Source organism: Lepus europaeus, chromosome 11 (genome assembly GCF_033115175.1).
Source record: "Lepus europaeus isolate LE1 chromosome 11, mLepTim1.pri, whole genome shotgun sequence".
Taxonomy (NCBI): Eukaryota; Metazoa; Chordata; class Mammalia; order Lagomorpha; family Leporidae; genus Lepus; species Lepus europaeus.
In genome coordinates, this window is record NC_084837.1 from 81,669,764 (window position 1) to 81,683,537 (window position 13,774).

The window sequence follows — 13,774 nt, forward strand, 5'->3', positions numbered from 1 at the left end:
TTTTTACTCCCCCAGCAGCCCGGGTGCCACTGGAGCGAATTGTGGATTTACGGTGGGAAATTAGCATAAATTATTACGAAATCCGTAGCCGTGTGTGGTCCAGCTTGTGGGAAAAGAGGCTATTACGAACTCGGCAAGCGAAAGGCGGTCGGTGGCGGGCTCTGGGGAGGCGATGAATAGCTGTTGCGCGAAGGAGATTTCCATTTGGTGTGCACATGGGTATAATTGACTTATGTGTATTTTATACAGTTTTCCCAACAACTCTGTAAGCCTCCGGGTCGGACGTGCCTCCCCCACCCCACCCCAAGCTTCTGTTTGCTTTGGATTGTGTACAATAGACTCTGATGCACTTTTCAAGATTTCTGGAAAGTGCTCCTTCCCTCCTCCACCTCTTCATAATACCAGTCTTAAAATGCTGTCGACTGCATGCAAATCCACCCTCCCGACCCCAGGCTGGGCAAACCTCCAGCAGGAACCAAGGTATAACTTTGTAGCAAAGCACAGATTTTAAATGGGCATCTCGCCACTTTTATCTGCACCCAATGGCAAACTGGTACAGTTAGGTCCCGTTAACTTAATTCACACCGGGCAGGAGCAGTGTGCCTCAACTCTTATTCCCACTCTTATTTTCAGATGACTCAGACATGGATTCCTACTTGGATCCTGGCTTGTTGGGTATTTGAAGCTGACAACATTCCCGGGGAGATAGACAAAGATTTATTTCAACTTTTTTTTTTTTTTAACTCCCAACGTTTCTTCTCTGAGACTTGAATCTTCTGTTTACTCTGAGCAATGATTTCGACAGCCATACAATGGCCTTTCCCAAGACAACAAAATGCCAGTTGTTGAAAGAAGAAAACACTTCTCCCCCTCAAATTCCCACCTTCAAAAGGCGTCCGTACTGGGTAGAAGAGACTCGCCCCAGCTGTCACTGGGTGGACGCAAGATTTTGCTCCTATGGTTCGAATCCCCTATGCAACCACCCTACACATCAGTGTGAACTGATGCACCTGTTTGCTAAGCAGACCCTAAACATTCTTGGCAGCTTGGATGCTGGTACCTTTTCAGCCCAAGAGAGCTCCTGCTGCTCCCGTAAGAGCCCAAGGAGGCCAGCTGTGGTCTGGAGCAGGAGAGCCTGGACCACAGCCGTTTCATTCTAGAAACAACACTTCCCCACAGGCTGGCTCCCCAGCTGATCCTGCAGCCGAACCGATCACACCAAACGCCGCCGCACCTCTTTACGCCGATTCTGCCCGAAGCTGGGCCAAGATCCCCCCCCCCCCCCAATCCAGTTAGTTCGTTTTCCAAGAAGGGCAATAACTTTATCTGCCCTCCTGGAGCTGTGCCCTCAGGGACAGGTTAGTGTCCCCTTCCCCCCCCCATGCCCCCCCCCCCAGCCGCCTCCTCCTCTCGCTTATTTTTTGCGAATTAAGGCGGTGACATTATTCCTTTTCTTCAAGCACTTCTGTTAATATTGAAAAACGTGCGCTTGCATCTCAAGCGAGGCAACCCAGACACGAGAGCCATTTCAATATTAATGAAATTGTTTAATCTCCTAAATTCGTCGTGTTTAAGTTACGTTTTGCTGAGTTATTGACCACCTCCGAAAACTGGTTAATGAAGTTTTGTGTGCATGTGTGTGCTCGCGCTAAAAGATCTTTTTTATGCTAACCCCAAACAGCTCCCCTAACCTAACCTCACCCACCCCCCACTCTTCTTGGGGGGAAGGTGAACAAAGGGGGCTCTCACATTTGCAGACTTTGCAGGTGAATCTGTGTCGACCATAGGCATTGAGTGATTACTGCGAGGAAATGAAATTCTTTTTGAAACCTGAAAGGTTGGAGAAGGCGCAGAAAGGCGTGGGAACGGAGGATCTACTGAATGCCGGTGGTGTGGACTCCCTATTTATTTCAGAGCAATCTGATGATGATGACGCCGACGATGATGATGATAATGATAATAATAATGATTCATTTAACCCTCCCAAGGCGGAGCCCAGCGCAAAGGAGCCCGCAGCCCACACCAGGAGGCGTGACCCCAGGCACCTCGCCCCCTCCCTCGCCCGCCCACTCCCCACCAAGGAAAACTCCCTGCTTCTCTGTCAGCCGCGGTCAGCAGTGCTGTCGGAGGGGGAACCGCAGGTAGCCTTTGCTGGGCTCTCTAAACCCTAAATAGATTCTCCCCTTGTTTAAAAAAAAAAAAAAAAAAAAAAAAAAGGAGGGGGTGTTCCGGCAGTAAAATGCAAATTTCCAGGAAACGGCTGGCTGCTGAAGTTTCAAAAGACCTGGGTAGAGCCAGAGTCCCCGCGGCTCCTCTGCTGACCGTGCGTCAGGCGGACTCAGGCCCTCCCTAGTCTGCACGCGGTCTGCGCCGACGGCCCCGGAGCCCGGACGACTTGGAAAGCAAGCATACACCATGACTCCTTGCCCAGGTAGACCATCTAACCTTTTTTTTTTTTAATTTGGCCAATACTTGTCGATTCAAAATGAACTCTTACAGGGGGCTGTCCGATGACATTTTGTCAGGATAGCTTACACCTCATCAGCCACATACCCTACTGAAGCAGCGGCCAGCCAGGGCCAATGAATGGATCGTCCACCGCCTGGAGGACCGGGGCAGGGGAAGGGCTTGTTGGCATTCTAATAATCCACGCAAACAACCCCCGCGAGTGCTAAGCGCAGGACAAGGGTCGGCTTCGGGGGAGAGCCGTGCCTCGAGTCAGCTACCAATACAAACCCGAGATAACGCAGAGGAGACAGAACACCCCCCAGCCCGGCCATTTCCAAGGCAAACATCCTCAGCGCCGCAGCTCCGTCTGTGACGCCAGCGGCCGCCCGGCTCCCCGCTCCGCGGCCACCGCCTCCTCATACCTGCACCCGGCGCACACCGGCCGGCGCGTCTCGCTCCCCGCCACTGGCCGAGGCTCTTCCCCATCGCCCAGTCTGGAGTTGGAAGTGATTCCTATTGGCCAAGGTGTCCATGTAAATAGGTGTGAAAGAAACCAGAGCTGGTCCGGCTCTCCCTCCCGCTCAGTCCCCTCCCTCTGCAGCCCCCAGTCCCCCCTCCTCTTCCTCCTCCTCCCAAGGCGATTGTCATATGATAGCTAAGAAGTGGCACATTAATGAAGCGCCGCTACAGGGGTCTTTTCTGCTCCTGTCACCGCTTAAAACTATCAGATGGTTCGAGGGAGGACATGGAGGCAGCCACCTAGCTCAGCGGAGCCACGGAGCCCACAGCAGCGCCCTCCCGAGTCCCCGGGTCTCTGCGGCCAACGTCCACGCCTGGACTCCGCAGCCGAGCTCGCCGCCGGCCGCACGCACAGCCAGAAGCGCCGCGGAGGCAGCGGCGCAGGGCGCTGCGGGGCTAAGCGCCAGAGCCCTGGTTCGCGCCGAGGAGTCCAGCGGAATCCGGACGCTGCTCCTGGGCCGCGCATCGGGAGGAACCTAACGAGCAGCGCGCCATCCCGGATGCGGACGCGCAACTTGGAGCAACTTTAAGGTGAGCCGATCTCCGTGGCGTCCGCGCCGCCTCCCAGCCCGGTCCATATCTGGGACTCCACTTACTTCCCTGCTATCTTCGCGCAGCTCGCCGGCCTAGCCCTCTCCTGTCCCTGGGCCAGTCAGCGCGCAAAGTTGCTGGCCAAGGAGCGCCGGCGCCGGCTGATTAAGCGCGCAGCCCCTACCCGCAGCCCCGAAGTCTGTCTCCACCCCCCCCCCTCACCGCTCCCCGTCCCGCCTGACTACCCTCGCGGTGTCCATGTGCGTCCCCACCCCTCCCTGACCTCCCCCTTTCCCAGATCCGAGCATTCCGCCTGCCGGCGCGGACCCAAAGCCAGAAGAGGACAAGCGAGAAGATGCCTCGGCCGGGCCGCAACACGTACAGCGACCAGAAGCCGCCCTACTCCTACATCTCGCTGACCGCCATGGCCATCCAGAGCTCGCCCGAGAAGATGCTGCCGCTGAGCGAGATCTACAAGTTCATCATGGACCGCTTCCCCTACTACCGGGAGAACACGCAGCGCTGGCAGAACAGCCTTCGCCACAATCTCTCCTTCAACGACTGCTTCATCAAGATCCCGCGGCGGCCCGACCAGCCGGGCAAGGGCAGCTTCTGGGCGCTGCACCCCAGCTGCGGGGACATGTTCGAGAACGGCAGTTTCCTGCGGCGCCGAAAGCGCTTCAAGGTGCTCAAGTCCGACCACCTGGCGCCCAGCAAGCCGGCCGACGCGGCGCAGTACCTGCAGCAGCAGGCCAAGCTGCGGCTCAGCGCGCTGGCCGCCTCCGGCACGCACCTGCCACAGATGCCAGCCGCCGCCTACAACCTGGGCGGCGTGGCGCAGCCCTCCGGCTTCAAGCACCCCTTCGCCATCGAGAACATCATCGCGCGGGAGTACAAGATGCCCGGCGGCTTGGCCTTCTCCGCCATGCAGCCGGTGCCCGCTGCCTATCCGCTCCCCAACCAGTTGACTACCATGGGCAGCTCGCTGGGCACCGGCTGGCCGCACGTGTACGGCTCCGCGGGCATGATTGACTCGGCCACCCCCATCTCCATGGCGAGCGGCGACTACAGCGCCTACGGAGTGCCGCTGAAGCCGCTGTGCCACGCGGCGGGCCAGACGCTGCCTGCCATCCCGGTGCCCATCAAGCCCACGCCGGCCGCCGTGCCCGCGCTGCCCGCGCTGCCCGCGCCCATCCCCACCTTGCTGTCGAACTCGCCGCCCTCGCTCAGCCCCACGTCCTCGCAAACAGCCACCAGCCAAAGCAGCCCCGCCACGCCCAGCGAAACGCTCACCAGCCCGGCCAACACCTTGCACTCGGTGGCCGTGCACTGACCACACAGGAGCCGGCGCCCTCTCCTTCCCCTCCCCGCCGCCTTGCTCGCACCTCTCGGGGCTCCCGCTCCTGCCCTCCTCGACCCGGAGCTGCCACCCTCACTTGTCCGTTTCGCCTTGCCAAGTGCACCCTAGCTCCCTCCAGGAGAACTTTGTTCTGGATCCAGGAGACAAGACAAAAAGTTGCAGACAGTCCAGGAGGCGCGCGGGAGCTCTTTTCGCTTCCCCTCCCTTCCCTTATTCAAGATAGGGGAAGGCAGGGTCCACCCGGGCCGAGCCGCGCCCGCTCTCCGGGGTCCCGAAACCCGGTCCCGAGGAACAGGCGGGGCAAATCCCGCAGCTCGCCTTCACCCGGACGAGCGCATCTTCCCTGCGCTGCAGCCCGCGGAGCTCTGAACTCTGCGCCCCCGGGTCCCAAACCCAAGAACACTGGCTCCCAGAAACGGGTCCTGGAACTGCTCCCCGGCGGAGGGCCGCGGCAGCCCGGCGCAGAGCCGGATCCCCCTGGCCTCTCGGAAAATCTGCTGCGAAAAGAAGCCACTCACCTTCCCACCGCGCCCGCCTCCGCGCATCCGGCAGGGGCTTCCGCGGAGCTATTTGGGGTTTTTGGTTGTTGTTTTGTTTTGGGTTTTGTTTCCTGCCCTAGGCTCCAAACGGGGGAGAGGCTGCCAAGCGGAGAAGGGGACGCTGGTCCTGCGCGCGAGCAAAAGTAAAAAGAAGCTTGTGTTTACAAAGCCGCCCGGTAAAATGTCAACAGTGCACTTGGTTTCGAGCTGCCAGGCGCGGAGCGGGCAAAGCCCACTTTACAAGTACCTGTTGTAATGTGAATGTTTACCCTTCCTTTCTGGCCAGGTTTGGGGATGGGGAGGGGGGAGGGGAGAGGAAAGTTAATTGGGACGTTAACTTCCCGACTACTTAGAGACCTTTTTAGCTATTTATTTTATTGTCGACAAAACTAAAAGAAAGAAAAAGCAGAAAAATGAAATAAGCCCCCAAATCAGGAAACATCAAGGGCAACCCCGGACGAACTCAGACACGCTGACTGGGAACCGGAAGGGGGTTGTCACCGGATGGTTCTCCCACGGACCGCCTTACTGTCGGCTGCAAGAACTTTTCCAAAAAGCTGAAGGGCTGCGAAGAGGTGTAAATACTTGTGAATAGGAATGATTATACACTGTGTAAAATGCACTTTTGTTTGCTATATTTCTTTAGAGGCTTAGGTAATTTGCTGGAAAACGAACTGTTGTTCTGGTGTGACCTGCTTAAGTTAAAAAAAAAAAAGTTGTAGTGCTATCTGAGCTGTACGATTTTTACCCTCCATTTTTCTTCCTTGTACAGAATTAGCATGGCATTTTAAATGTTGGTGTTCCTGTTCCCAGCATGCCTGTTTTAAGACAAAGAATTTTAAAAAAGGTGTCTACATTAAATTATGACCTAGTACAAATAATATTTTCTCATTAAAATATGTAAATTCAAATTTTAGTTTTCTGTGTCTTTGGAGAGTTGCTACAAACAATAACTTTGCAAAAGATGGAGGTAGTGTTTCCTCCCTACTCCCAGCATTGCCTTCTGCAGTAGATTGTCTGTGTTTGCCTTTTGTATCACATTGGGAAAACAATCAGACTTCCCTCTGTGCACCTGCAGATTGTGGGGAAAATTTACTCAGATGGACTCTTGAAGTTATTTGTGCATAGGGAAAGAGGGCACCGGCTATTTCTATTATGCATCAGGTGCACAGGATTAATGCGGAAAGAAAAGCTTTCTATTGGAAAAAAATACAGTACTTTATCTGTGGTTTTGTTCAGGTTAAAATATACATTTTATCACATATACAGCACTTTTGTAAGTATAAGGCTTATGTAGGCATCAGGTAGAAATGGTACCAAGATTTAAAAAGTACAAAGAGATGGGTATTCATTTGCTCAATGCATATTTGCTGATGCATCTTACTTGGACTGAGGATTCATTTCCTTGATCTTTTAAATTATTGCAGTTGTTTAAATTTTGTTCTATAGAAATTACTTAAAGTTTCACTTCACATGTCAAGAAACCCGTTCCCTTTGAACTGAAGAGATTTCTTTCACTCCTTCATGTGGGAAAATAAGACTTGATGCATTTATTTTAAAGTTGTGAATGAAGTTACTTTAAATGCCTGACTCAAAGAAGTTGTTTTTCTTTGGATTTCAACAGAGAATTAAAATTTGCTAAGAATTTATGGCTTAAGTTAATTGACACTTTGTTGAAGGGGTCCCTATATCTCCAGAGTGAGGTGTGTATTCAAGTAATGAAGTTACAAAACAAAGAGAAATTTAAATGGTGATTAACACTTCACTGTGTAAAATGATTAAACAAGGGATCCTTGTGGTGAAATCCTCACATAGAAACTCTGATCATTAGGCCTGCATGAGCGGAATTCTTAGCACCTGTGATCCTCATATATTTAGAGGGCTACCTGGAAAACAATTTAGGATTAATGCAAAGCGTAATTAATCCTGTTGTGACCATTTTTTTTTTTTTTGAAAGGAAGGATCCCACACACAGCCAAAAAAAAAAAAAAAGTGGAAAATAAATGAATCATTGGACTGATTAAAATGCATGAAGCTACTAAAGGTCGTCAGACAGGGAACAACTAAACTCATTCATCAAGGCCAATTCACAATTATATCAACAAGATCAGCTAAAGAAAGCCTGGAAAACTTAGCCATCCTGGGCTAAGAAACTCTTGAAAGTTTGTTCTCTACAAGAAGTCGTCTACATTAGAAAAAAAATCAAATACGGCCTCACAGTTTCCTGCAAAATAAAATTAGGGCCATCTCTGGACTAGTCTGATCTCCTTGAATTTAGCAACATTGAATCTGAACAGATGAAGGAAGTGAAAAGGGCTAACATAGGCCTCATACATTTTCGAGATGGTTAGCTGAGTCAGGTAAAATATTCCTCCTAGAGTATGCACAGAATAAAAACGCGGTGTGTTCATGCACAGATTCCCTACACGGAGGGAAAGAAGAATGCAGATCCTAGTTCTGATTTTGAGCAAAGGCGAGATTTCAACTCAGTATTTGAAAATGCTCTTTTCAGCTAGTAGGTTCGTCATGGTGTATTGCAAAGAATGAAATAACTTGGGCATTGTGAGCCCTCCTTTTACAATTGCAGGCATCTTTTCTCAGACGAAGTTGAATGAGGAAAGTAAAAAAAAAAAAAAAATCCATTGATGATATTTTGACCTTGATCAGAAATCCAAAGGCAGCCCAAATACACAAGCCCCCCACCTTCACCCCCCAGCTTGGGACTTCTGCCCTGTTTAGTTGAAGTGCCGCACAAATAAGGAAGTTTATAACTATGATACCTTCAATGGCTCTCTTTGTCATGTTAAATCTTTTCACCTGGCTCAAGTCCAAAGTCAATACACCAGCTTTAAAATAAAACTGGAAGAGACCCCAGCATGCAGAGGGAAAGTAGTGTGTCATACTCTGAGAACGGAGAACAGTTGGACTCTGCTATTTTGTGCATTTGGGCAGTACTGACTTTTATGAATTTAGGTTTTGGATTTGGAAACAGGTATTCTGCTATGTGGGGTTTTCACGTGCTTCTGCATTTAACTGTGAGCTGTGGAATGGCTTACACCACAGGTGAATTCTGTACACTGTTCTCCCTGTTCCCACTGCCTGATTGGGAAGCTCTGAGAAAGCTGAAGACGGGAGCTATGGGTGATCCCCAAAGCTACTTCAATACCATAGCAGGGAGATGAATTCCTTCAAAAGAAGGAGAACGCGGAGCATCATGAATCTGGTCTCAAGCTTAAATAAGGCAAGTTTACCGGGTAGGAGGAGGGACCCAAGGCAAGTGGTGCAGACTGTAGATTTTCCATGGGTTTATGCAAGGTTGGGGGACTGGAGTGTAGAGTGGAAGGGTGAGCAACCCTTCGCACTTTTCCAAATGCAAACTCCCTTTGCCAAGGGTATTCACCTAAGAAATGGAGAAAATCAGAATCCGTTCTTCAATTCATACTATAAATGTCAATTAATTTTTTCTCCTAAAAATCTACCTATGCACAGAAACACCCAAACAAAAACAAAACACAAAACAACCCAACCCACCGGCTGTGAAGCCTCAAAGGGGATGCATTTGTTTCGTTTAAACTAACAACAAATTATCTAATTAATATGTTTCAATTACAGCGTGAAAGGCCCAGCCCCTGGACCGCCCGCCGTGGGGGCACAATAGCCCCAGAGTCCACTCTGGTCATTTACAATAACTTCACATCTGTTTCTTTATTTTCCACTTTTTGAATCTAAAACTCCTCTCAAGATCACTTCAAACCATGGCCCGAGTTATGAAATATGTCCCGGTGTTAAAGGGGGCTGCAACTTTGCCCACCGATGCTTCATTTGCAAGCAAAAACGTGAAAGCCCATTGAGGAGCATTAAACAAATATATTAGAATTCTGTCACTTTATGCAATTGAGTAGATCAAATGAAGGGTCCCGGCCACTTCATTCACTCTCATTCACTCGAATAGAAAATGCAAAGAATAGCAACCCGAGACTGGGCCACCGATGTAGATTTAGCTCCTTTTTACTGGGAGACAAAAAGGCTGAATTTTCACAAACACATTGCTGACTCGGGGACTAGGAAACCGGCACTGGAACCCCTTTGGAATTTAAATTCATTTTATCTTCCTCTCTCTTTGCGGGGATCTGTTTGCACTACAGTGCAAGATGCAGCCGGCATCCCCCGGCTTCTGAAAAAGTGGGGGAGGGGAGGCGAGTGAGTGGGGGTGAGCCAAGTGGCACTCAGGATTCCCAACTTCAGGCTCAGGTCTGAGGGAATACGTTTGATTGAAACAAATCTTTATCTACATCAATATAAACATCATTAGATCACAGACATCTTGGAGGCCCTGACTGACCTCTTTGCGTGGCTTACATCACAGAAACAACTTGTTCTCAAAGACCGGAACTGCACATGGTCATGAAGCTTTCTTTCTATTAATATCTCTGGTCGTAGGTGTCAAAACAGACCTGACAATTGAGCCTGCAACTTGACCTGCTCTCTCTCTCTCTTTCTCTCTCTCTCTCTCTCTCCCTCCACTTCCTTCTAGCTATCTGACCACTGTGATGATTTGAATGTTGCATTCCAATCAGGAGAAGAGATCTCTTTGGTTAGAATTGCCAAATCAGAATTCTCTTCCTTTGTCATTTCCAGTCCTCAGAGGGATACAAACAAACCGCATGTGCCAGGGTAATTGGGATAATGCGTTATGGGAATACTTCAGACCCGGGTTTTCTATGGTTGACATTTGTTGCCTTGGTGAACTTTAAGACTTTTATGTGTCAACACCTTAGAAAGCTTGCAGGGACATTTGAGCTGCTTTTGAGATAGAATAGAAAAAAAAAAGTCAAAAAGCAAACTTCTCAGCATCTGAGGTGTGATTGCAGAGGAATGAACTGATTTTTTTTTTATCTTAATTGAAAGAGAAAATATTTGGAAGGCATTCTACTGGATTTTATAGTTTTGTCTGGTACTATTTCAGGGTCCATCAGAAGTTTTAACCCTTTTCATTTTCGTTGCAAGATTTATAAGGTCACATTTACCCTATTCTTGGTTAAATTCAGGGGAATGGTGCTTGAAGCTGGACAAGGAACTGAGAGGGAAAATGCTCAGATTACAGATTCAAAAAAGAAATGGAAGAAATAGTTGGATGATTTATAACCATTAACCATCCAACTTGCTGGAACTGATAATAAACCAACCAGAAATTACCCTTGAAAAATTGCCACTGGCTGAATAAGCCACCTTAGGAAGATTTTTCCTTCCAGAACATCTTCAAGAATATTTGGACAAAGGGTTCCCCTTTGGGGGCAGCCTCCTTTTGCTTGTGTGTGCAAATAACTGGTGTCAAATCAGTTGCAAGCTTTTGAAGGAACAAACTCTGGGAGCATTAATTAGAACAGATTAAGCTCACAGATAAAAAGCATTCTTTATCTATTGTTTGGAGACATTGTGATTTTAATTCATGCTTTGCAGCCTGAGTTATATTTTTATTTACTCAGTTAATTTCTTCTCCAGTGTTCCCTATTAACTGGTTTACTAAGGTATACATAAAGAAAGTGTCGGTGGCAGGCTGAACTAATTATTTCCAAACTCTGCTTTTGCTACAGATTTCTCTCTTCTCCTTCATAAAATGAAATGTATGGGTCCAATGATTCCAGTACATAGTAGCATCTAGAGAAACTGTTCAATAAAGGATCTTAATTTTGTGCCACTCAGATGCAGCTTAGCGCTGATTAAGTAGTATCTAGAGTGTTTTGCATTAATTAGAGCAGCTCCTTGGAGAGACACTACAGCCAACAATGGTTTCACACAACAGGAAAACTCCCCATCTCCTCTGGACCCCTCCAGGAGAGCTGCTGCAGGGAAACCAAAGCTGCAAATGTCTGGCTCGCTCAGAAATACCAACACGTATTTTATTGATTTACATGTGCTTGACAGACTGAAGAGCCACGCAAAACAACAAAATGATCATTGATCACTGGTGTGGTGTTCCACACCAGACCGGGAGCCATCATCTTAGCATCAGCTACCTGCCTCTCATCCACAATAAAGTAGAAACAACAGTTTGTTTCGAGATTCCTAGCATGATTCAAGATTCATATTGGAGAAAAATTGACAAAGGACTATGCAACCATACCACATTCAATGGGTAAGTCCAATGGAAGGAACTATTTCTGGGACTGTCTAGACGATGCCAGCAGTTCTTGTTCTTATGTTGTGTCTTGAGGGGAAGGGACAGCCAGGGGAGCTAGGATGAGATTTTCTATCAGAGTAGTTCAGAGCCTGTGTACGCAGCGCTCCCCAGCTTGCAAGAACAACCGATGACTGAATGATTGCAATTCTGGAAACAGTCCTGTTGGTTTAGCCTAGGTGAAAATGCCACGCCTTTGTTCCAGGTGTCAGGAAACAGAGCTGACTTCTGCTGTGATTGATATAAAGCCTGTAAAATCAAAGCCACTGAAATGCATTTAAATTTATTTGCAGATGCTATTGGCTTTAGTAAAAGGAGAACCCTTCACGTAAGACAAGAAAATGAAAATGATTAACTTTGACATAGAAATATAAACAGCAATTTGATTAATTATATTGCTAATTATTCTTTGCTGTAGAGCCAAACATCATCCAATCCTTAAAATGACAGATGCTGAATAAATCATATAAAATGATTACTTGGAGTTTCACTGCAATGAGAAATGGCACCATTCAGGGAGAGATGTATATTGATTTCTAAACAGGTAATTGGTCTTGTTCTATTTCATTTAGAGCTTAGTTTTTACTGTAAAAATACATTATAAAATTTTAAAACTATTTTTCCTATGCATATTTAAAAATAATTAATTTCTCCTTTCAATATCTCCCATAGTTATAATCAGTATAATACATTTCTTGTTTTGCTTTTCTCCAACATTATATCATTTTCCCATGTAGCCACTTCATTTTCAAAACTATTGATTTAAAAAAGCAGCCTTTCCTTATTTTTTATGTATTTGAAGGACAGAGAGAGAGAGAGAGAGATCTTCCCTCCAATGGTTCACTTCCTAAATGCCTACAACAGCCAGGGCTGGGCCCAGCTGAAACCTGGAACCCCATCAGGGTTGGCAGCAACCCAAGCACTCAGAAGGCAAACATTCCCACATAAGACTTAGGCATCCCAAGCAGCATCTTAACTGGTGCACAAATGGCTGCCCCAGAACAATTGATTTTAATGGGTTGTATTAAAATCAATTAAGTTAAAATGAGCAAATCCTGCCTCTCCCAGTTAGGGCATTTAGGGTGTTTTTAGGTTTTGTTGGTTTGTGTTTGCTAATGCAAAGATTGTTGCAGTAAGCATCTTTTATACCTAACTAAACACTATTTCCAACAATGTAAAATACATTAGCTTTTGCATGTTAAATTCCCTCGCAGCTTCCTGCAAACTCAGTAATGCATTTTAATTTAGGGTTTTCAGCTTTGGCTCTTCCATGTGGAATCTTCAAAAAGTTCATGGAAAATGTGTACTATGAAAAAACTATGAATGGATTTCAAATTTTTTCCACAAAAAGTAAATTTACCTTTTCAAAAACAAATTACTTATTTGAGAAGCAGAGAGAGAGAGAGAGAGAGAGAGAGAGAGCCTACCAACTATTTATTCCCCAAATGCCCACAACATCCAGGACTGGGCTGGGCCAAAGCTAGGAGCTGGAAACTCAAGCCAGGTCACCTATGTGGATGGCAGGAACCTATCACTGCTGCCTCTCAGTTCTGCATTAGCAGGAAGTTAGAATCAGGTGCCAGAGCCAGCAGAGAAACCCAGGTCCACCAATGTTATATAGCTTGTCTTTTAATTCCATTTTCCAGTAACCTTTTGAAGTACCCTCCCATTTCCAATGTTATCTGCCCTGCACGTGCACAACCTGAGCAACAATGCCTCAATGTGGAATTATAAGGACACTGAATGTTAGAGCTGGAAAGGCCCTGAGAGGTTCTACATAAGCCAATTCATCTATTTGACTCGCTAGGTGAATTCCTCTCATCTAGTCCTTTATCACAATAACTCAACAGCAACACGACACCAGGGTTGGGTTCTGAAAAGAAATCAAGAGTTCAGTCCTACCACAGAGGCCAAATGCAACTATAGCTACAACATCACAAAAGTACTGAAATTGTCCAAATGAAGGCTTTCTTTGTGAATAGAACGCACCTGCTGTACAGGTAGTTCCTGCAGCATGGCCTGCTGTGCCCTTTTTTAAGGTGGTGATGGTTGGGGGTGTTTCTTGGGACAGTTTGTGGCCTTGGAGGCAACAGACATGGCTCAAAACCAGATCTCAAAAAACAAGGAATGTACCCTAAATCAGAACGATTTCTCATGCCCCTGATACTGTCCCCCTAAACTGAAAAAACCTTCCAGAAA

The 13,774-nt window shown here is 47.6% G+C and overlaps 1 protein-coding gene across 1 annotated transcript; it reads left to right on the forward strand.

Moving 5' to 3' along the window:
* Positions 1 to 3,853: 3,853 nt before the first annotated feature.
* Positions 3,854 to 4,831, forward strand: FOXB1 (forkhead box B1). Its single transcript, XM_062204788.1, has one exon. It carries the CDS (start codon positions 3,854 to 3,856, stop codon positions 4,829 to 4,831), a length of 978 nt encoding a protein of 325 aa, XP_062060772.1.
* Positions 4,832 to 13,774: the final 8,943 nt, after the last annotated feature.

Coding starts and splice junctions, on each gene's coding strand:
- FOXB1 (XM_062204788.1), top strand. CDS start 3,854: ATGCCTCGGCCGGGCCGCAACACGTACAGCGACCAGAAGCCGCCCTAC.